The sequence below is a fragment of the Calypte anna genome, chromosome 3 (genome assembly GCF_003957555.1).
Source record: "Calypte anna isolate BGI_N300 chromosome 3, bCalAnn1_v1.p, whole genome shotgun sequence".
Lineage (NCBI taxonomy): Eukaryota > Metazoa > Chordata > Aves > Apodiformes > Trochilidae > Calypte > Calypte anna.
In genome coordinates, this window is record NC_044246.1 from 8115293 (window position 1) to 8139416 (window position 24124).

At 41.3% G+C, this 24124-nt stretch overlaps 1 protein-coding gene across 2 annotated transcripts in view; it reads right to left on the reverse strand.

Annotated features, from left to right (window-relative positions):
- Window positions 1–3047: 3047 nt before the first annotated feature.
- RGS7 (regulator of G protein signaling 7) overlaps window positions 3048–24124 on the reverse strand; it is a 212212-nt gene continuing 191135 nt past the window's right edge. Inside the window, exon 16 of one of the 2 annotated variants that reach the window (XM_008493995.2) lies at window positions 3048–3209. In XM_008493995.2, coding sequence (XP_008492217.1) covers window positions 3048–3209 — 162 coding nt within the window. Of the gene's footprint in view, window positions 3210–18773; window positions 19042–24124 lie in introns of those variants that run through there. The other variant, XM_030447138.1, reaches the window with a different exon arrangement.

The window sequence follows — 24124 nt, forward strand, 5'->3', positions numbered from 1 at the left end:
AAGATGTACAAAGACATGTAAGAAACTTTTGCTCGGCCAGGTTCTCGTTTTATCCCAGTTTGAGGGAACAGCTCCATCAAACGGCCTGGTGCTGCCACCTGGTGTTTCTCCTGCTTTTGACGTTGCTCACCTTTTTGAAAGCAGCAGCAGCAAGAAACAACGAAAAGGAAATTACCATCATGAGTAAATAAACACCAATTCTAAAACGAAATATGCAAAGAGCCCAAAACAAAACCAAACCTCCCACTCAAACTATATTTTCCGGCAGCACTTCTGAATCTTATTACAACATGCAGATCACAGTGCTTCTGGTCACCTAAAACATGCCTGTGAGTTCAGTTGATTCTCTCTCCTTATCATTAATTAAGTCAGCTTTTAGAAATATTTACTCAGAAATCTCACATGGCTTAAAGGTCAAGGACCTGATGCTCCACAGTGTTTTCCACGGTTTGGATATTTGGGCCGCAGGTATTTGTTTTGCAGAGCTGGCTGGCTTCCAAATCAATGCAAACCAATGGACAGCCCTGCTTTGATCAGCATGGGCATTTGCTTGGCTGCCTGCAAAGAGGAAACTTTCTGTCTGGAGGCTGGAGGCTCCCTAAAGTCTCTCTGGGGCTGCAGACTGGGGTGTCAGCAGCTGATAAGGAGGTGAACGAAATCCCTGTGTTAGCCAGAAGGAGTTCAGCTGGTGCATCACTGGCCTCATCACCTACCATATGCTGCTCCCTGGCACCCAGCTGGGCCAGGGCTCTGGCAGCATCCACACCAGTACCTGTCAGGTGTTCTGGTTTGGAGGGAGAGATGGAAACCAGGAGTAAACTTTGGTTTTGTTTCATTTTAGCACAAACAAAATTTTAGAAACTAAGGGCACTGACATCTGAGATGTTGAAAAACAAGAACATTTACCACTATTACACAAAACAATTTTTTTCCTCTCTCTTTTTATTTTTGTGTGAAAACCTTTTTGCTCTTCTCAGACAAATCTTGACCAAAGATTTCGACACAGCCAAGGTTTCAGCCCTTGTTGGCCAGTGTAATCACAAGTGTGATGGCTGTTTCTATTATTACATCTATGGAGTAACTGGTGCTTGCAGGGAATAACAGTTTACTGGCATCTCTTTTAGTGGAGTTTTTGAGATTCAAGTATCAAGGAAGCAGGCGTGTCTTGAGCTCAGGATGCCAGCACAAATAGTCTCTTGACACATGACTGCAGCCACAGAAATCAATGCCAGAATCACTCTACCAAATTTGAAAGGATTGACTACTTCTTCTGACTGTTTGAAAACCCTGGGTAGGAATGTAAAGCAGATACTGCAGCACATGACAGCTCAGGAATGAATGTCTGTCACACCAACCTCCTGAAAAATGTATTTCCCATCATCTGGCTTCACTTTCTGTTATTATAATAAAGTTCTTTGGAGATAAATCTTTGGTTTGCAACCACTTGCAGAATCTCCTTGCCTAATACTAACAGGAGCAGTAAGGCAGCATTTAGTGTCACTAGAGGCTTTTTACTGTAATCAATAAAACTGGAGCTTGGGGTCTCAACCAGAGCTGTGCTGTAATTTCTAGCTCTGAGGAATGATCCTTTTCACCTTTAAGGGTCCATCTCCTCTTCCACTTTCCTCTTCCAAAATTCCAAGGCTTCAGGAGGCTGCTGGCAGAGGGTCGGGATGGGCTCACAGCCTGGGTACTGCCCACTGTTGATGGACAATCACCACTCCAGTGTTGAGTCCAGAAGTCTGCTGCCAAAGAGTCAGCAGGCCCAGACCCAGGTTTAGAAATGTTACTGACAGGCTTTAGTCTCTTCCCCCTCCACGCTTCCTCCCTGCTCTTCTTGCCAAGCCCAAACATCAACAGTTAACAAAGGCACTTGGTGGGATGTGAAATGTAAAGTGAATTTGTAATATTATAAATCTGAAATTCAGATGTGTGGAGAGATATTTAAAGAGAGAAACATCTTCAATACATTTGAGTTGCAACTGGTACATGAGTGCATGAAGAAGAAATATTTTCCACTCATCCTCCCAGGGCTCCTAGTCCTGAAGCCAGCTGTGCTGCCCAAAGGATGGCAAATGTTAGCCTAGGGCTGAAACTAGGGCTGGGAAATAAAAAAATACCTCTATTGTTATAGTGTAGATATAATTAATCTTATTTGCTTGGTAGCATTGATGTGTCCTTGATCAGTACTTTGTGGGGAGGAGAGAGACCATGCATAGGGAGCAAACAGTTGTAGGTTATATGGCAACTGGAGACCAAATAGCATTCATGTTTCCAGGTCAGACATTTTCATAGAGCCAAAAGCACCAGAAAGAGGTGATCTGATCTTTTAGAATCAGAAGCATCTCTGTCCCCATGTCTTCCTGGGGACAGATTACTTATAGAGACATATTTTGCTGGGTCCTGCTGCACAGTTCAGTTTTCTTTTTGGTATCAAGATCCCATTTAAATGGGGTGTGTGTGCCTTTGTGTGTGTATCAGCTAAATATTACTTTATCGAACTTCAATAAATTTGACAATTCCCATTCTGCATTTTTGGTATCGTTCTTGTCAGAGTATCATTTTATGAACATAAAAGCTTCAACAGATTTAAACTGTTATTGCCACTGCCCTGCATCCAGTAGAAGAAATATATATTTTGCTGCAGAGGAAAATGACTTGTTTCATGCTTCTCATATATCTTTATTAAACACTTGGACAGATATGCATCCATTTATTATGTAAATAATCTATGGCTTCTTAGTTTGCAAATGCTGGTCGAAAGTTCACAAGAGCAGGCTTTTCTGTGAACTTTCTGTGTTCCTAAGTTATTAATAACTGCAATATTGCCTGCTTTACAACATTTTGCACTGTACCCCAATGGTAAAACAGGGAAGCTGGGAGCTCCACATCTGAATATTTCAAAAAAGCTCTGAAAAGCTTGATTGAAGCTGGATTTTCTTCTGAAATAATGCAAGTTACTCTGAAGAGAACGTATAATCACAATTATCTGGCAGCTAACATACAAAGCTCCATTGCCACTAGTAGAAGTTGCATTTGAGAAAAACTTATTGCAGCATTTTGTAGTCACTAGAAAAAAAGCATTCTTTGTGCATGCTGTAGTTCAGAGCTGTGAGGTCTTTGTGAATGGTTACTCTCAAAGCGCTACAGAAGTTCCCCGGTTCCAGGTGGCTCCTGGCTCCTCGGAAAAATGAATGTGGGTTTCCAGCCTGGGAGGAGAGAAATAAGTGAAAAAGGAGCATCCTTGGGCTAGGCAGGAGAGGTCTGCCTAGTGCAGCTCTGCAGCCAGGAGCAGTCAGGGCTAAGCTGGTTTGGAAAGAGGAAGAAAGGTGAGTGCTGACTCCAGTAAACACGACGAGCGTCTGAAGTCTCAATCACAATAAAAGCTCCTCCATCCCTTTTTTGTCAGAGCAAAAGGATTTTCAGATTAGAAAACCAGGAGTAACCATGTGGTCATCTAACCACATAATTTAGGACACAGAACATCCTTGAATTTGATCCAGTTTAAACTTGAGCACAACTTTTAGATTAAAAAACCCAACAATATCTATTCTCGATTTAAAAATTACTGATTTTAGAAAAGCCACAATTACCTCTTGTGACCCAGGCTGTAGCTAAGTGTTCCACTAGTGAAATGTGTAGCCTTTTCCTCCTGCCCACTTGTCCAGCTCTAGCCACCAGATCTTTTTAGATTTTTATTTACTATATCAGAAGAGCCTTAGTGCTAAACTGAATACTTACCATCGGCAACCAGTATTACTTTAACCTTTTCTTGATATGTTTAAAAGATTGCATGCCTAAAACTTCTACCAGAAGGCACCAGTCTTCTGGATCCTCTCAGTGAGTCACCCACACCCTTTCTGGTTTCCAGGCAGTCTTTAGGAGGGCCTGAAGCAAGCACCATGCTTCAGCGCCCAACACACATACAGAGGAAAGGAAAGAAAGCCTCCCTGTTAAAACTCGATATCCTTAGGTGTCACATCAGTTTTGGACCAGCTTTATTCATGCACTTCAGGTCCAGCTGATGCCCTCAACATGCCCAGCATGTCCTGTTTAAGCTCACTGCACCCTGGAGGAGGGTTTCTCCCACGAGCAAGCACAGCCCATGCACTGTCTCTCTCTGCAGCTGACTTCACTTTGACCCACCAGTCAAGTGACAATTGCTCAGTCACCTGCCATCAACTGGCAGAGCACTTCTTTTCTTCTAGAGTTTCTTTAAGCCTCATTATATGTGATAACCCTAATCTCTGTAATGCCTGCTGATGTTTATAAGTGACAATTTTATTCATTTACCATCCCTTAATACTATCCTAGTAAAAGAAGTGCCTCATTTTATCAGGAAACTGTCAGATATAAAGTGCTCACTGCTGAAATGTTCAGCTGCAGAAATGTTAGCTTGCAGCATGGTTATTATGTGTGGCTTTGTTTCCCTAAAGTCACACATTATTCTTCACTTTATGTCCAAGATATTCTACAGAGCTACTGTCCTGAATCCTCACCAGAGAGGTCTCTATCAAGTGAGGTAAGGAAGCCTGGTGAGTAGAAGTAATTTTTTCTGGTTTTGTTCCACTTTTCAGGTGAGATGACCAAAGTTTTTTATTAATTAATCAGGTCCAGGTACTAATTGAAATAATATATTGTGCACATACTAATTAAAAATAACATTATACATAGGTAAAATGAAAGACACTATAAAGATAAAGGTTCACAAGAATTTAGTGACAGATCATGAAGAGGACCATGGAAAAAACAGACACAACTCTCTCAAGCCTTGTTTTATTCATAAAGGCAAATTGGCTCTCCTTCTGAAACTGGTTCATAATCAATCTCAAATCCAAGTCAGCTCCACCTCTTTGCCCTCTTTTAGATGTCGAGTATCTTTTGATTTCTTTCATAAGCATCTATGAAATAATTCTCATCAAAATGACAAAAAGACACGTACATCACTTAGGAAGCAAACCCCATGGCTCCTCTTCCACACGGACTTCTGCAAAAATAAGCAGCTACAAATAAGCAGGGATGCATATTTTCCATGATTCATGCTGCAGCACCCGCCATAGACCATGGGACTCCTGCACAGAATCGCAGCTTTCACAGAAAAAATGTTACCAGGCAGCCTGATGGGGAGGGAAACCTTCCCAAACAGGAACTGAACATGAATCAAATTGGGATGACTCAGATTGTTTTTGTGATTCTGCAGAGAGACAATCTGAGATAATAGATGGGTTGTGAGAACTATTGCTATAACTTCCTACAATAAAAATGGAAAATACAATGACTTATATTCATATTACTGTTGCAAGCTGGAGATTTGTTTTTACTACATATATCAAGAAAACTGTAATGCTTGTATTTCTGGATCCTCTGTTTGAATAATTACACAGAAATATGTTTCCAAAAGACTTTTGTCTGCTTCAAAGGCAATATGCAAACTTTCATCCAAAAAAATATAGGAACATCTCTTCTGTTGGCTTGGTGAAGAAAGCAGGACCAAGTCATGGAGGTAGACATCCAGCCCTAGGACACTGAGAAATTTTCAGTACAATTGTTACACATTGAAGTTTGAAGCTTAGGGCAGAACATTTCACTTCCAGATGGTGGAAGAAAAAAAAAGAAAAAAGAAAAAAGAACTGGGAAAAATAAGAGTGGCCTTTGCTTACATATATAAATTAGATTTTTGTTGGTTTTGATGCAGAAAAGAAAGTAATCAAGGCTATTTCTGTTTCACAAAATAGAATTACCGACCATGTGTTGTAGCTAGTGTAGTGTAGGCAGCATGCTAAGGGACATCTCTGATGTTTGTGTATTGTACAGGCAGGTTAAGTAAATAGTTTTAATATAACCAACCAGATTCCATGACTCAAGGTGAGAAAAATTCTTTTTTACTGCCGTACTCCATCCTTTGCCAGAAAGCTGTTCTAAATCAAAACTATATTTATCCATTATTTACCAGTTTAGTCAACTGAGGACAAATTGTTCTGAAAATATTTGTTTAAATCATCCAGCCAGGCAGGAAGAATAAGAAGAGGAAAGAAAAAACACAACAGAAAAGCATCTAAAATTCCAGGGAAAACCTTTCTGTTTACTTTATCAGGATTTGGCCAAGATCTGCAGTCAACGGATGAGGATGATGGCTATTAAAATAAGGAGAAGAGTAGAGGCTCTAAAGAAAGAAGAGGCAGAGACAGCATAGTGGTGGGAACTTACCAAGTTCCCCAAAAAAGGGCAAAATGGAGGCTCAGCTGAAAACAAGCAGTGGAAGGGAATGAAAACTGAGAAGGTAAAAGATGTGTGACTGCTGATTTTAATGGCTTGAGGTGTCAGGCATTGGCCTTGTCTGCAGATTTTCTTGAATGGGTGGTAGAGCCGCAGGCTGGATTCAGTACGGCCAGAACATGGAAATAGATGGAAAATTCCGAGAGATTATTCATGTCTGGAGGTTTGGGAAGATCACATCTGGGTAGTACTAGAGGGAAAGATTTAGCTTTCCTTTTAAATTAAGTTCAGTTTGGAAACGATGAGGAAATGTTTGTTACAAAATTATTTTTGGGGTCCTCCCTCAGCAAGAGTGTTTTAATTTGTGATTTTTACCCTGACAAAATGATTTAGCGCAAAGAGAGCAGCAGGTATGTGTCAGTAATGACCATGAAAGGACAAACACCACAGAGCAAGCCTCATAAGATTCAGGAAGGACAAAGTCTAAGTTTAACTGCAAAAAAAGCCAAACACGTTAATGTGTCTGAAATGAAATGAAATGACTAGCAAATCCTCCAAAAATCAGTCTTTGCAGGGAGAGTAAATGTGGAAGGCATATTGTCTTCTTAATCCATAACAGACTAACAGATCTTTTGAAGAGCAAAATGCAATTCTCTCTAAACTATGAAGCCTTGATGAGAGACTAGGCATGGATTTAGCAGCCAGGAAAAAGGTCCTCTCGCCGCCTTCCTCTTGTCCCATCCAGACTTCCCCACACCACTCCCTTGTATGTTTTTTAACTGAAAACATCCAAATATGTAGCAGACACACCCCCACAGATGGGTGGATGACCAATAGATGGGTAGACAGTAGTTAGAGGTCACTTGGGGGTTTTCTCCCACAGTTTGCTGGTTTGTGATGCAGTAGCTTTATTTTCCTTTATTTCCCTTGCAGAAGAACACGGGCCTTCAAACCTTTGCAAGGGTTACAGCATAAGATAACCTTGTCATCCCAGTCCTGAAGACACAAATCAGGACAGAGATGACCCATCACAATAAATACCTGGTGTGTGATCCATATCTAATTTTCATGGCCACAGCTTCCTTGCAGCACAGTCAGATCCCAGTGACCTTGTGAGCTGCAGCATCCTCCTCACATTTGGGTGCTTGCCTTGCTGGGCTGGGCTTCCTCCCAGGCCTCCACACTGCTATAAATGCCCTTCTCAACCTTAGGCCCTTCCATGCACAGAGCCACCATGGTCCAATTTTCCAGGTGAGCAGTGTGTTGGTCTTTCCCTCTCAATGTATGTACAGAGGGATTCCTCGAACAAAACCAAGAAACAATCTTGCCAGAAGTTCTCCAGGTTCTTGGTGAATGCAAGGTGGAGCATCTGAATAACTGAAGTTAGCTTTGATGGTGGTCAAAATGCCCCCCCAAAAGTTGTTTCTTTTCCTAATAAGTCATTCACCTTGCTATCATGTTATCCTTTATCTTCCAAGTGGTAAAGACCCAGGTAGAATTGCACAACAAGTCATGTAAAGCCTTACTACCAAGAGCAAAAAGTAGTCAGTAGAAATCTCCTGGCTTCGAAAGCAGCAGTCTTTAGGAGTCACAGAAATATTCAACACCTCAGAAGTTGCCTTGATGCAATCAAATCTTTTCTCCACCAGCAGCCAAGCCCAGTTTTGAGCTAGCAATGATTCCACATGAATTAGTAGCAGTAATAGCAGTAATAGAAATATTAGTGATAGCAATAGTAATAAGAGAAGCAGAGGCATTCCCATACTCTTAGAACTGTCCTCCCCTCTCTGCTGAGGGGACCTCAGCCACCAGCAGCTCAGGGAGAAGGCAGAGCCAAGTGTGGTGGTGGCAGAGATGGCAAGAGGGCACACTTGCCTTTCTTAGTCCCAGCTGCATCCCATGAGCTGGAGCCTAGCAAGCAGCCCAGCACAAAGCTGTGCTGCACCATCACAGCCCTCCTTAATCCCCTGGGAAGCCATGCTAGCTCCAAGCTGAGGGAAAACCACAACAAGACCCTGTGTTTTTGGTTTCTACTGCCTGCCCAGCCACATCATCAGACTTTCTCATTTTTAGCAAATGATGTAGACATCAGTGAATTCCCCAGTTATTAAAAGTTTGCCCTTCAGCCTGATACACCACCTCTGAACGTGACCCCCCACCTAGACTGCAGCTCTTTAAGTTATCCTTCATTTGTTTGTTGGGCTGCTCCTTTAGATCTGCAGATCGCTTTGATTATTGGAACATCTGGAAGTTGTCACATGCTTTTTTTAACCGTGACCATCTGAAATATTACTCAGCAGGACTTGGGGGGAGACACAGCAAGGAAAGAAAAACATCCTACTCATAAGAACATGTGGCATGAATTATCAAATGACACCATCCTGAAAGTGCTATATATCTAAGCAAAGACAAACTTTCTCTTCATCCCCTAAAGCTGGCTTGATTGCTTTCCATAACACCCATTCCATATACATATATATTTTCATAAATTACATATAAATACCTATTATATTTTTCATTAAACATGTTATGGAAATTGGCTATTATTAATTGAGAAAAAGCTTTGCTTTCATCTTCTGAGTTTCAAAGATGAAGAGTATCACTTAAATACATGATTCCCCATAGAAGAGCCTCCCCAAAATGGTTCAGCAACTTCGGTCCTTAGTCCATAGCCCTGGTTTGCCTGTTGTCCTCACAGACTGAGAGCTGGTTCTCTGGTGAAGTAGGAATAAGATACACAAAAAAGATTGCATAGAAAAAGTTGAAACACACAGTTTCTCAGCAATCCCATCGCACAGATTAGAGGCTCTGGAGAAGAGGGAAAGGGCAGCATGAAATCAATTAGAATGAAACCTACTTGCATTCAATATTTCAGCACACAAAAACGTAACTTGACTACATAGATGGAAGCCCATGTAACTCAGGCATGGATTTTAAGCCTGGTTTCTAATTCTTACCAAGATACAGATCATAACTGATGTGTGGAGAGCCACAAAGGCTGCCCCACTGCTCTCCAGCAGTGGCTAACCAGTGATATTTTAGCCCTTACCAGGAGGCTCCCCCTAAAACCAGAACAAGATGGGAGTGGTTTCCTTCTGGTCAGCCTGTTTGCTTAGAGACCACAGGACCAAAATCCAATGTCCTGAATGCAATCAGAGGAACAACTAAGAGCAGTGCTCCCATGCACAACGTCACAGCCCACCTTCCCCACAGGCAGCCTACTGGAAGGGCCTCTCTGCTGGATTTCCCTCCAGTGATCTGTCCAGGCTGCCCCAGGCACTCACAGCCCAGATCTGTGCAGCTACTCCTTCCATCATACCTCATGCTCTGCATGTCTCCAGAGTCAAACCAGTCCTTGGCATGCTGGCTTTGCCTCACAATTAACCTTCTTTCTTCTTTGCTTGGAGGTACTTTTATATTCGGTGGCACAACATTGTATTTTTCATTATTGAAATCAATGTGCATAGCTACTGAAGTCAACTCAAGCTAAACCAAAAGTATCTGGATTACAATTGCAACAGCCAATGAGGAATTCCTTGAGGGGGGGTGACACTGAAGTCCAGAGGAGCTGTGGAAGCCCCCTCCCTGCAAATGCTCAGAGCCAGGCTGGATGGGGATTCGAGCAACCTGGTCTGGTGGGAGGTGTCCCTGCCCATGCAGGGGGGTTGGAACGAGATGATCTTTAAGGCCCCTTCCAATCCAAACCATTTGATGATTCTAGGATTTTGTGTCCGGGAACCATCTGAACAGAGATGCTTTCCTCAGGTGCACCCCAACAAAAATATTCCATGTTCTTTTTATCGGGATAGGAAGAAGGCTGTTGGGGTTCTTTTAAACATTGTCTCCTGCTAGTTGTGCTTTGCCTCTGTTTCAGCTGCTGACCATCCAATCAGTAAATTAGGCACTGCTCTCATCAACTTTTAATGAGGTGCTGGAGTTTGAAATCAACTGCAGCCGGGGGACAGCTGCTTCCTTACTTGTCAGGTACCCTGCATTGCCATCTCCTGCCACCCTATTTGCTCCATTTCGCGTTTTCTCTTCGGGAAGCCGGGATTTGGCCAGACAAACAGATCCAAAGGGAGAGAGAAGGGCAGGGACCGCCTGGCTGAGCCGGGGCAGGGGTCGGCTTGAAGCTGGGGCAGCGCAAACCTCGCGGCAGCACCGGGGGGAACCTGGCCCCGTCCCCCTGCTTTCGGGACGCTCCCGCCCTCCCTCGGCAGAACCAGCAGCGCGGGCGCTGTTCCTGCGCGCACCCACCAGGTGGCACCACGGACCCGGCTCCGGCACCGGCTCCGGCATCGGCACCGCCCCCGACCCAGGCAGCCAGTTTGAAGCGGGGTTCTGCCCTGCACACCCCTGGAAATTTTTTTGGCTGCTTTATGTTGGAAGCCAAACTTGCAGTTGCTGTCCAGCGACTCTGAACATCGCCGTAGCTGAGAGGTTTGGAGGAGGAAAATAAAACCGCATTTACAGGTTTCCTAAGAAGTGAGGGTCTGAGCACATAAATCCACAAAAAAGACCCGGGGAGGTTGGGGGAACAACTGAACTGAACTGAAAGATGCAGCTTGTTACCACTTAGGAACTATTGGGGTGGGGATGTGGGAGTAAGAAAATAGGAAGGAAAAGATAGGAAAAAAAATTAAAAAAAGATAATTTTGAAACACTAAAGTACTTTGCTTTTCTATAGTAAATAAAACTGTTTTGACTTATCCTGATTTTTTTTGTTATGTTTAGATTTCTCAAATAATGGGCTATACCAAATACCAAAAAGTGTCTCATATGATAACTTTCAATAATTCATAGTTTTCATGTTCAGTATTACACAACTCAAAGCAAGTAGTACCAATACAGACCACACTTTTTTCCTTTGCAGAGTTAAAATTTTGTCAGTACTGTTCCAGATCAGCTCTGGCCACAAGAGTGCTACTGTTTCAATAAATAACAATAAATACCATACCAAAATAGAGAAAGTGACAGTATCTGAGAGAGTAGTGAGCTGCTAAAAGAAGCCGTTTCTGCCTTTCAGGAGGCCTGGTGGTTGCTGCTGAGAGCTCTGCTCTGACAGAGCAAGAGGCAGCTGCCACTCCTGCTGCATTCACAGAACCATCAGACCTCAGTAACCAGGAGAAATGAGCTCCATCCTGGTGCAGGAGCTTTCAGGTACTGGAAAAGATGTAGCTTCTACAGCAGGCAGCATTACACTTCTTCATCACATTGGGTATGTACAAGGCTTGTTTTGGGTTTTTTTGTTTTTTTTGTTTTGGTTTTTTTTTTTTTTTTCTTTTTTTTTTCTTTTTTTCTTTTTTTTTCTTTTTTTTCTTTTTTTTTTTTTTTTACACATGCAATGGAAGCAGCACATTCACAATGTTCATTTGAAGGGAAAATAAAAGCATCTGTCTCTGAGTGGTTCGAAGATTATGTAGATCAAAACCCATGTGTCTTCTCGAGGCTCAGTTTTATTTCTCAGTGCTGAGCCCCAGGCCAGGCAGAGCCACCAAGCACACACTTGTCCCCTGGCCTCTCTCTCCTCTTCTTTTCACTCCTGATGCTTCGCTGGTCACAGCACTGAGCACACAGGGCAGGAGGTCAGCAGCTCTCCATGGGTGCTCTCAGGACACAGAAAATAAGTGATAGCTGGTGGTGAGCCTCGGTGTCACTGTGCCAGCTCCTATTTTAATGTTCTTTTTTATCCCCCCTTTGTCTCTCTTTTATTCCTCAAGGCCTTCTAGCATCCAAACACTTTGCTTTTTTCTTTCTCATTAAAAGATAAAAGGTGATCAAAGGCGCTGTTCCTAATCTGTGCCATTGGTGGAAAGAAGTCACTTTCAAAAGCCTTCTGGAGACAAAGGTGCACTCCCAGCATGTGGTTTGGTCTGGCATGGGAGTGGCAGGAGGACTCCAAACCATCTTTCCAGAAACCAGAATTGCCCTTAGTATAGCAAACAAGGTGCCACAATTGACATTCAGTTAGCGAGAAAAGGGTACCTGTGCTTTCAAGTCAGCCTTGTGGGTTCCACATCTCTGATTTCAGTGAGAATACACAGGAAGAAAAAGTGAGAGACATCAACAGAGGCACTGAAAGGTCAGGAGATGGGAATCCTTGAGCACAGTACAAACACAGCAATGGGGTTTAAGTGGAGAGTACAGGTCTGTTTGTTGTCTGCTGGTCCAGTCAGCTCTGACCAGTGTCTTAAGTGTCTAATATTCAGATCTTCTACACTTGTTTGTTTGTTCCTGCTATTTTTTTTTCCAATAAACCTCTGAATATTGATAATAAACAAGGATATAGGTAAAGTAAATGTTATGGGTGTGTAGGACAGGAACTGCACTGGGAAGAAGCCCTTCAGAGAAAAATGGAAGTCTGGTAATTTGTTCTCATTGTAAATATTAAACAAACATGTAACTGGAAATCCTCCCTGCACAGAAATGCACTGCTGGGAGAGCTGCAGTTCCTGCCTCATGCTTGGGGTTTGCAACAGCAACAGCAACAGCAAAAGGTAATGGAAAGGACTGAGAAGGAAAGCAAGATGAGAGAGATTTGGCAAGGCCTTGGTAGTCAGGAGGGTTGCTGAAGTAATTTAGGTGTGGTGGATAAAGGACTGGAACAACCCAAACTGACTTAGGAATTACAAATTTAATTGGTCCCCAGAACTGACTTTCTGGAAACCAATTCTCTCATTAACTGAGCATTATCTATTTAATTGCCTGCCCTGTATATTTGGGAGTTTACTTCCCTGCTAATGTCTTGATTCATAACACCAGAATATTTTAAATAAAATTTAGCCATTGATGACATCCTGGATTTGTGCTCCCTCCCCAAAATCCTTTGTGTTGTTATGTCTGAATCCCCGCTGACATCTCAAAGAAGAAGGGAGTTTAGGGCAGCTGTGGCTGAAGGACGAGTGGAGAGCTGATGGGAGGAGGGTGGGGAAGGGGACCCCTGAATAGGGCAGTCCCCTGAAAACAGGTCACAGTCGGAGACATGTGTGGCATCAGCCCCAGTGCTAGCAGCAACCTTTCCTTTAATGCTTTCTCATTTTTCCCCCCTTTGTAATGTTTTATAATTCCAAGAAAGATAAAACAGAGGAGGTAAGTGTAAAGACCATTAGTGGGCACTGTAGGAACATGTGGGAAGGATCAATGGAGTGATGATCAGAGGGACAAAAAAAGAAGTAATCATAAGAGATGGAGACTCCTAAAAAAGAGGTTACTGAGGGGAAGGGAGAAGAAAGAGTGTCTGAAAGAAAAGATGAGCAGTATAAAGAACAGTGCATCAGAAGGGATAAATTAAAAAAAAAAAAAAAAAAAAGGTCATATCAGGCTATACATTCCTCTCAGCAAAAAGAGAGGAAAGTTAGTTACATTAAATATGCCATTATCACACATCTTTCAAAAAGGAAAGGAGGAAAGGAGTAAAGAAGTAGGTAGAAAGCTTATATGAATAATGAACTGTTTCATTTATGTAATACACTAGAGGAAGCAGACACAAGTTTAAGAGGAAGGATGGTAAATAATATCTCCTTTGGAAGCTGACATCTTTGATGAATCTAATAGATTTCAAAATCTAACCAAATCAAAACAAACAAACAAAGAAACAAAAGAGAAAAGGATGCTGAATGCAGCAGGTTATATTTTGGGAGTGAAAAAAAATACAATGAAAATTGTGTGAATGCCACTAATGAGGTAACATTTACAGTCGTGTATTAATATTGTTTGACATTTACCATCCACACTTGTAAATAAAGGCTGTCATCTAGGATGTAAGCAGGTTCTCAGAGTTTATTGTCATAGCAATTTCTCTTAAAAAATTTACACATACTGCCCTTAGGCCAAAGAGCAGTGCTGGTACCCACTCTGATTCATGTGTCTATATTAAAGAATCAGGCCAGCAGATTCTTCACGCTCACCCACGCATAGAGAAACCAGCAGGTAAAAGGGTTAGGAGTATTTCACAGCTTAGAAGTAAAACAAAGTGACCTTGGTAAAAGAGAAAGATGGTCTGAAAAGGATGGATGCTACTCAGACACTTGGAGATACCTCATTGACCCAAGATGTGTCAGCTACACATGAAAAGCAACAACATTTTGCTGCTAAGCTGTGGCTCTTTACTGAAAAAAAAAATCAAAAAAGAAAGAAAGGGCAAGACTCTTAGTTATATATACAGACAGAAGTACAACAATAACCCTCTGCTCTTCTCCCATAAAACCTGGGAGGGAGCCCTGCAGCCTGCACTGGGCACTGTCCTCCAAGAAAGTTCAATCACTCCCAGTCTGGAGGAGAGCAAATGAAGTCAGCCAACAATTCAGAAAACACCACTAAAACCCCCCAAAAGTAGCTGCAATGTTGCAGTAGATATATAGTTTAGATATTAGGAAAAAAACTTCATGGTGGCAGAAAAACTGACTGCTTGGAGAGACTCTGCAGTCCCATTTATTAGTACACAATCCTCACAGTCCATGGTCCCCTCTTCCCCTCCACCTCTTTGATTTAGGACTGCAGCTTTTCTGCTCCTCACAGGAGACAAAGTGTGATATGTTTAGCACAGGCAGATCAAAAGGCAGATTATTATGACTCACAACCACTTCCTAACTTGCTTAAATGAATTGTAGACAAAAAATATGTTCAAAGCCATCGTTGATAATTTCTCTTGAATATCTCGGCACTGAAACTATTTTATATACATACCTTTAGATATTAACTTCCTTATAGTGAAATTCCTAAGTTTTATGCAATAATATGTCCAGTGGTGCTAGTTCTATGCATGACATCTCTAACTAGAAAGGAAAAGAAGGTAATTTTAAAATCTAAATTCAAACAGCTTATCACTTGGCATAAAGATCAATATCAATTAAAAAAAAAAAATCACAAGTGATTTCAAACTCCTTATTTCCTGGTTAATTAAAGAAGCCTTCCCTCACTTTAATTGTCCTCTTTGGCTTTCATTCATTTTTTTTAAAACAAACAAACAAATATCCTAAATGCATTCCTTTATAGGTCGTTTTCTGTAACTGTTTTTTGCCCTCCTATTTGTTATATCTTGGATGACAATTTGGCCCTTCTGTCTCATGATTCCAGACAATTTTAGGGGTGCATTATGAAAAAGCCAGTTCTCTATATTTGGTACTAATTGCTTTCTAGCTGAAAAAAATGTCATTGTTGGTCTTTTCTGATTTTTTTCGGGGGGGGGAGGGGAGGGGAGGGGGTTTATTCCAACTCTGCTTGGCCATGGCTGCAGCCAAGAGGCTGGCAATCCCTACCTGCATTCAGCTTCTCTTGCTCCTCATTACTCAGTTCCCCAGTTCTCCTCCCTTGTCAGTTCCATTCTTGTCACCACAATTAATTCCCATTTCTTCCTCCTGTATTCACCTTTAGCCCATTAATTTCTGGCCAATCTCCACTGCTGTTTCAGCTCAGCATTTTGCAGTTTCTTTCATGACTGTTTCAGGCATTTTTCCTTCTGCTTTGGTTTTGTAGGAGCAGTTTTTAATTGCACCTTAAGGAAGAAGGACTTAGTGTTTTCCTGCTCTCAGGTAGGTGGTAGGGAAGCTCCCATCTCTCTCACTGTCCGTTTTTCTTCCCACTCTAGTCTGGGAAAAGAAAACCATAACAAGGATACAGCAACACCAGCAAACACTCCTTCCCTCTGTAGGCTTAAGGGCTGTTTTAGGAACAAGGATGCATAAGGAAAGAGCGTGTCTGATGAACCCAAACTTGCAGATATTAAGTCTCCAGTTCCAAGTGGTTATTTTAATGAATAGTACAATTAATATTGCACAAGGGAGGATGGTTCCAGCTTCTTGGGCAGAGCCAGGAGGCACTGCTTGATGGCTCTTCCTCAGAAGACAAGAAATGTCAAAATCCTTCAGAGTGGATTTGTCTCTTGGTCCTTTCTTCCTCAGCAGACTTCTGGCCCCACTGGAACTACTAACGTGCACTTCTTTGTGTGACCACCCCCATACTTCACCTGTCTGGTGGCTATACAGACAAACCTTAATCTGAGTTACTCTTAATTCTTGAAAGCAGATCTTCATTAAACAAATGGAAGCAAAAATTTCTCTTTTCTGTGTTGAACTAAAAGGAAGTTTCCCCTTCCTTGGAGTTGCCTGTATCAGTATTGTATCACTGCCAGATGCAAGTGATCAGCTGAGGTATCAAAAGATTGCATACAAATCTTTTAAAAATCAACTGATTGTAGAACAGATTTTGTTTGGGCCAAATTAGCTTGTCTAACAGTGGAGCTGCATCACTAAGTTCAAATGAAACTTTAATACAGCTCCCTGCCTACTTTGAAATCTCTATTAGTAATGTATATATTTACTTTACAGACACCAGGTTAAAATCTGTGCAAATACAGGAAAATACTTCAATTCAATAGAGACTTTATATTTACTGAAAGAAAAGTATTATTAGAAGAACAAATGCTCCATATCTTTTTATCAGCCAGTTCGTGTTGCAAAGGGATTTAGAAAAAAAAATTAAAAAATCTTCAGGTAAAGTTGAATGAAATACCTAATGCAAGAACCTGAAACTTTAATTATTTGTGGGGAGTGATTCTTCAAAGCAGAGTCTGGTATTGAATCAGTTAATTCCTAAGGCAAAGCAGGCAATATACCAGCTGATGCAATTGGTGGCAGCAGGAGTTTGAAAATAAATATCTCTATTTGGCACTGACAACTGAAACAGAACTCAAATTTCTGTGGATTTCCTGGCCCCAAGTTCATGCCTGAGAGCTCACATTTCTGTGGTAAAGGAAAATTAAGTCTCAGAGTTTAAAGATCTGGGGTTCTGTGTTCAATTTATTAAAATTTGTCAGGCCTCCCTACGCTGTGAATATTTTGAGTTGACCTAGATGGTGCTCTTGATAAAATCAAGCTCTCATAGGGCACTTCCAGTGTTTTCTGATAAAAGCTTAGTAGAATTGAGCAAAAACCAAGGCACTTCAAAGCAGTGATCATCATCCTAGCTAGAAACCAGAAACACAGTGGCACGTGAAAACAAAGAACAAACAACAATCCCCGAGCCTTCAGAAACCTCAACCAAGCAAAAACCTGGGGAAGAGCCATTCAGGGTGATTTATAATGTGTTTGCTCCTGGGTTCATTCCAACTCCCTCCTCAAAGATGCTGCAGTCAGGGCTGTGGCTATCAACAGGGCCTGTGGAGAAGAAGCAAGTGCTGCCTGGAGGAGGCAGCTCAGCTCCTTTCTGCCCACAGCTGTTCCAGCAGCTGCAATTCAGGTCTGTAGCTGATGTTCAGTGAGATGACTCTAGCAATAATGTATTCAAATGTATTGCCTGGTTGCATCTATGACTGTCACACTTTTTTTTTTTAATTTTTCTTTTTTTTTTTTTGTATGTCTGGGTGTGCAATTTTAGCTTTGGTAAGTCCCTTGGAAGCAAGATTCCTGTTTCTCAACACCTGAGCAATGGCAGCACGACAGATGGTATGAGCTGGCTGTCCTTAGTCCATCCTGTGCATCACTTCAAAGGCTTGCTTGTCCTCTGCAACCTACAAGGCCCTGGAGAGATCAGCATTTTGTCATTTGACTTAGTTCCCACCGTTGCTTTCCTGTTCATAGATTCTGCCTATCCTCATGTCATCTCAGTCAAAAGTGCTGTTTCTCAGGCCAAGCAGATATTCTGGTTCCAGCTCAGCTAAGCATCAGAAGCTTCGTATCAGATCTGCTGTCTCACAGGCAACGGCTGCGTGCTCTTGTAAATCTGTCAATAAATCCATGAGTAACCTCAGCAGTAGACATTCAACAAACAGCACACCTGAACAGAGCCCTTGAATTAAAAGGAGAGCCTCCTGCACTGCTACCCACAGTTTGCTCTACACAGAGCACACTCCACACTCCCAAACCACTCGCTACCTTTCGGCTTGAAATGTTGCACTGTATCACAAGTGACAGCAAGGAGAAAGAAACCCTGTCCTTCCTATTTAGTGAGTATGCACTTGGTTTTTTTTCAGCCAGTTTTTTTTCAGCCATCTTTGTTCATGTGGGTTCCTAAGGAAAAGCACTGCAGTTGATCCCATCCTCGGTTGACACTGAAGGATCATGCAGGTTGTGCAGCTGCAATAGCACAGAACGGTTCCAGCTTAAAGAAAAGTTTGTTTTGCTTATGTGGTGATCAGCAAGCTGGAAAGGTCTCGTTGCTGCTAGCTTGATAAAAAGAAAATAAGAAGTAAATGATTATCAATAAAGTATGTTTGATTAGGTGTCACTGAGAGAAAGAAAATGCCATTTCATGTCACTTTTTAGAAAGCAGAAGGTGTGTAACTTTTCGAGATGATTTTGCTCTTGACTAATCTTCGGATTCAATATTAAAATCTCAAACTTCCCAAAGGAAAGAGATTCTGAATCTTTTAATGAAAGATAAAACAACAATATAAACATACACAAATTTACAGAGAAAGGATCAACTTTAATACATCTGGAGTAAAAGGTGTTTTTTTTTAAATATGGTATAAAAATAAATGCAAGAAACATTAACAGAGAATATACAGACAACAGACAAAGACACAGGTTTTCTTTCTCAATGTGAATACATCAGTGAAATGAAACCTTCTGTGCTAATTTATTGTGCAATAAATGTGATGCCATATGTATATTTATTAATATATGCATTTTTTACATTTCTTCCAGTTTTTGATTGACGTATTTTTTTTTAATAAACTGTGCCTAGCAGAAGCTTTTTTTTCACTGTACTTGAGCTTGCAGAAAATAAAAAGACACAGATCCAGCTTGATATGAAGGAGGAAGTGAGCAGACAGTTTTCGAAATGGAGGCATCGAAAGGCTAGAGAGTCCCTCGGAGTCTGTAAAGCCTTAGTATACACAAAAGAAAACAAGTCAGGTCCTTGCTCATGCAACATCTTGTTCTACTGTCCTCTGAGTCAGGCAATCAGTGAGCTACAAAGTATGTATAATGATTTGAGTCTGCTTCCATGCTACAAGGTGATCCTTTTAGTAGGACTGCACTAGACTGGTTAACCTCTTTGATGTGAGCGATTTCCCCTGAGGAAAAGATAAAAACAAAAAAAACAAAAACAGAAAACAGAGGCATGATCACTGCAAACCTGGTTATCAGCAACCACTTAGCGTTGCCACACCACTGTCAAATAGCTAAGGGCACCAACTGGAGTCTGTCAAATCTCAAACCACAGGAAGCCCTCACCCTTGAACACCCACACTGCTGGCCAGCCAGATTGTTTTGCAGGATAAGCCAGCAAATTTAAAGGCCATTCTCATAGGAGTTTAGTTTGGGCTGAGGAGAAACTAATGCTGAGGCTTTTGGTGCTGCTGGTACCCAGAACTTGAAGAAGGCTACTGCAAGGGAGAGTGCCTTAAGCTACAAAGAAGACTGTGCAAGCTGCAGTAGCTCTCTCACAGAAGACAAAAAGCTACTTTACAGTTCAGGTAAGAAACTAAGAGGCAGATTGCATATAGGCAGGAAAGCAGCTTTTCCATGAACGCAGCTATCGATTTGCTGAGACCATCTTTATGATTTATAAGGAACATTGGTCATGCATATTACATGTGACTGCACAACAATGCTTTGAAGGTGTTTGAATTTTCACATTATTATTTTCCTCATTGTTCCTCCTGTTCCAAGGATGCAGTTTCAGGTTTTTTAGCAAGTTCTTTTCATTAGGTAGACTGACTGTCCCACAAGGGTTAGGTCTACAGAGTGAAGAGGATGGTGTGGGGTACATCACCATGGTGTATTTCAGGCAGATTTGAGCTTTATCTGAGCCAGACAAAAGCCATGAAACCACATAACAAGAATTAGCTCTCCTAAGGCCACAAAAAGAAGTTAGCTCTCCTAGGGCCATCCTACTGTGGCTCAGATTCAACAGAGGAAAAGCTGGCACGACAAGCTTACATTACTCCTCAAAATACCACAGGCATACCCTGATAATGTAACATAAATAGGTCATAAAACATCAAACAGCAAGTGGGTCTGTCTAGTTAGATATTTAATACTTACATTTATTGTATCATTCATTTTAAGTGCACAAATCAGAAAAATCCAACTAATTTCAAGGAGACTACAGGTAAGAAATACTGTAAGTATGAAGAGATGCTATATCTTATGCAGTAAATGGTAAATTAGCTTATTCTGCCATGTCAATGAGTTGTTAAATCATCTGGTGTATTATAACTCAGTGGAATTACATAATTTCATATCCATTGTCATCATCAATTAAATTTATGCTCACAGGGATCTGCAAGTTCATTTTGAGCATTTGTTCAAATGCAATGTATCAGTGGGTCTTCATAAAAGGAAGCATAACTCTTTTATTCTTTGTGCTCTGAAATGTGTTTAACAAATTAGGATGAATATTTCCCCTATAATTTTGAAGGGAACTCACGATCTGCAGTGTTGGGTTCCAGGCTGCTCATCCATCAGGTTCACCAGATCACCTGACAGTATTAAGACTTGCTCCTTGAAAGATGGAAAGTGTCCTTCCTAGCACACTGTCCTGATTTCATCTGGAATAATCTTGATTTTCCTCCTAGCAGCTGGTATAGTGCTGTGTTATACAGTCAGGATGAGAATAATGTTGATAAAATCCTGATGTTTAGTTGTTGCTAAGCAGTGTTTGCATAAACTCAAGGACTTTTCAGCTTCTCATCCTGCCCTGCCAACAGAAGCTGTGAGTGCAGCAGAAGATGGGAGGGAACACAGCAAGGACAGGTGACCCAAACATGCCAAAGGGGTATTTCATCCTACATTTAGTATGCAAACTAGGAAGAACTGGCCAAGGAACACTATTGCTTGGGGATTGGCTGGTCAGCAAGTGGTGAGCAATTGTATTGAGCTTCATTTGTTTTGTATATTGTTGCTGTTATTATTTTCCCTTCATTTTATGTCCTATTATTATTTCTATTTTCACTAATTATTATTTTCTGTTCCTTTTCTGTTTGTATCTCAACCCATGAGTTTTACTTTTCTTTTAATTCTCATCGCACAGCGATGGGGAGGAGTGAGGGAGCTGCTTTGTGGTTCATAATTGCCAGCTGGAGTTAAACCATGACACACACTCCCTTTTCTATGTCTAGCTTTATGTATCACTTCCTACCCACAATAAATTCACAGCTTCTTGACACTGGTTAACTTCTGTTACTCATTACTTCCTCTGGTGTAACAGGTAAGCTGTTATGCTAAGATATCTTTCTAAATAGTCAAAAAAGTTTCAATAGCTTTATGGCACTGGAATATGATTTAAAACATCATGTCCAAAATAAAGATTGCTTGACATAATCTAGGATGATATAAAGCATAAGCTTATCTTTGGTTTTGATGAAGTTGTAGGTTTCCGGGTCTACAAGGCTGGTTACTTTCTGTAAATGTGTATGGGTTCCCTGTAGTACTGACCTGCATAAACCAGTTGATTAAAACAATTAAACCAGGAGTTATCGATTAGTTCTTGAAACAATTTGCCCACTGGAAAGCAGCACAAGCTCTTCTTGTAGGATAAAATTTCTTAGGTTTTTTTGGTTTTTTTTTATTCCTTACCTCTAATAATTGATTATTTCAGAGTTACAATTCCCCGGAATTTTTAGGTGAACAATAATTAAATTCTAGCATGTCAGTGAGGAATTGTGATATGACATAAACTATGAAATTCTGACCTAAAAGCAGGCCAAAACCTAGCTGTTAGTTTATCAGATTTGTATAAGTTTGTTTTACATATTAGTACAGGAGACTTATAAGAAACCAATATGAAATTCATATAGAGATTGGAGCTGAAATATTTGGTAGAGGAAGATGGAATCTTTTCCTTTTAGAAGATCCTTCAGCTAAGTAATCTCAATAGCTCCTTTTTCGTATTTCTTATTGGCAGCACTCCCTACTCACTAGGACTGGTAACTAGAAAATGAGACTTCCATGCATCTGACCAGGTGTAACAGACAAGACTGTGAACTCCCCTGTGAACAAAATGAGAAGCAGATCCACCCTCCTTGCTCTCACCCTTCCCCATCTGCTCACACCTGCAGCAAGCCAGCAACTCAGCCACCACAGGCAGGGAAAGATCTCGGGGACATCACAGAGCATCACACACACAGCTGGAGTATAAACAGCCCCTGACAGAACCACACCTGGAGAGGCACAGGAGCAGAAACAATTTTTCTAAGATTAGGCAGCCCTTGCTTCTCTAAGACAGGGGAACTGCTTCAGCACCTCTGTGGGGGTCAGGAATCTGTTTCAATTTCTCCAGCAGAATGGGATGTTGCTCTCACCCACCTGTGCAGGTCCCTTTCTCTTCCAGACATCCAAGGAAGGGAAGGAGATCAGCACTGACTGAATTTGGGGCACAGGTTGTCAGCACAGTTGCAGCACTAAGTAGTTGCATGTGCAGGAAAATCCTTCAGCCTGTCGTGGGGATTTGCAGCCCTCTGTTCAGTTCTCATTGGAGTTGTCCTGGTTCCTGGAGCCAACCACAGATGGGAAGCAGCAGCTGACTGACTGTGTTCCTATTTTGGCTCATTCCAAATTGGTTGACACCCCCTATTTCTTTCTCCTTTTGATTTTTTTCATAAAAGATTTTGCATAATCTTTTGCATAATCTTTACATTCTCTGATGAGCTGCTCTCATCTGTGATTAACCTACAAACTCTTGCCAGCTGGGGCAGTTTGAACTTGAATAACCAACTGCAGTGTGGGGTAACACAGAAGATTTTCCAAGGCATCAACCGGCTAGACAAATATTTTTAGCATGTTTTCCCTAGACCTGATCCCTCAGGTTTCTATGTTCCTGCACAGTTCTCATCCCTGCAGATATCTTAAGACTCAGGCAAATGTTTGTCAGCTGGGAAATGACAGGCACTGGCCTAATACCTAAAGTGTAAGTGGTGGCTTCACACTTGGAAGAGCCTGGCTGTGTAAGTGCTGTTCTGCAGCCCTTCTCCTCCAGCACAGAGTGCAGCAGCTTCAGTCCCACCCCTGCAGAGCAGGACAAGGGGGGTCAGGCCTCACTGGCATGTCCTACAGATGCTATTTTTGTTTTCCCTCATTAGCGTTGGCATCGTTCCTAAAAAAAATCCCCCTAAAACTAAGTTTTTGGACTCAAACTAAAAATTCTGGATTTGGCTCAAACTAAAAATTTCAATTATTTCATCAGTTCTTTTTAATCAAAAGTCAAGAAGCCATCTCTTTCCTGAAACAGAAAAAACCCTTATTTTCTACAAATATTTTTTTAATTACAGTTTTGTATTTGTGAAATGAGAAGCTTTGTTATTTTTTTTTCCCTGACTAGCTATTTGTTTGTTTAAATTTTAGAAAGAACCTGTAAGTTCTAACTGAGATTTCTTCCCTAACTGTATTTAGAGAATGAAATCTTGAAGCTGACACTGCACTGAAGCTCCTTCACAATGCTATGCTCAAGACAAATAGAGGTCTTGGTGGTACTTCAGGGCTAGATGGGCTTTGGGTCTGACACAGTAGAGCTCTTGTGTACATAGGTTTTACTTGTTCACATAGGAAATTTTCTTGATTAACAGACAATATTGATACATTATCTGCCTTGTTTCTCAATAAAAAGCCAGTCTGTCCCTCACTGATGAGACCAGAGGAAGCTATTTTTATTAGTTTTAATTTCCACCTCTCTGCCATAATTTGCTATGCTATGTTAAGAGACACTGGACTCAGCCCCTGTGGACATGTGCTGTGTTCAAATGGCCTCCACATTTCACACCTCATGCATGAAATGGTCAAATATTAATGGTTTATGAGGGGAAATCATCAAAGGGCACTGGTGAGGAAGTTCTTCCAGCTAAGTGGGAGAAGATAGCTGCAAAGGGTTAGGGGTAATGTAAAATAAAATTATTTTACACTCAGAGTTATTAAGCGTGGCCTTGCTTATGACATTATGAATTAAGATAATTATATTATCTTATAATAAT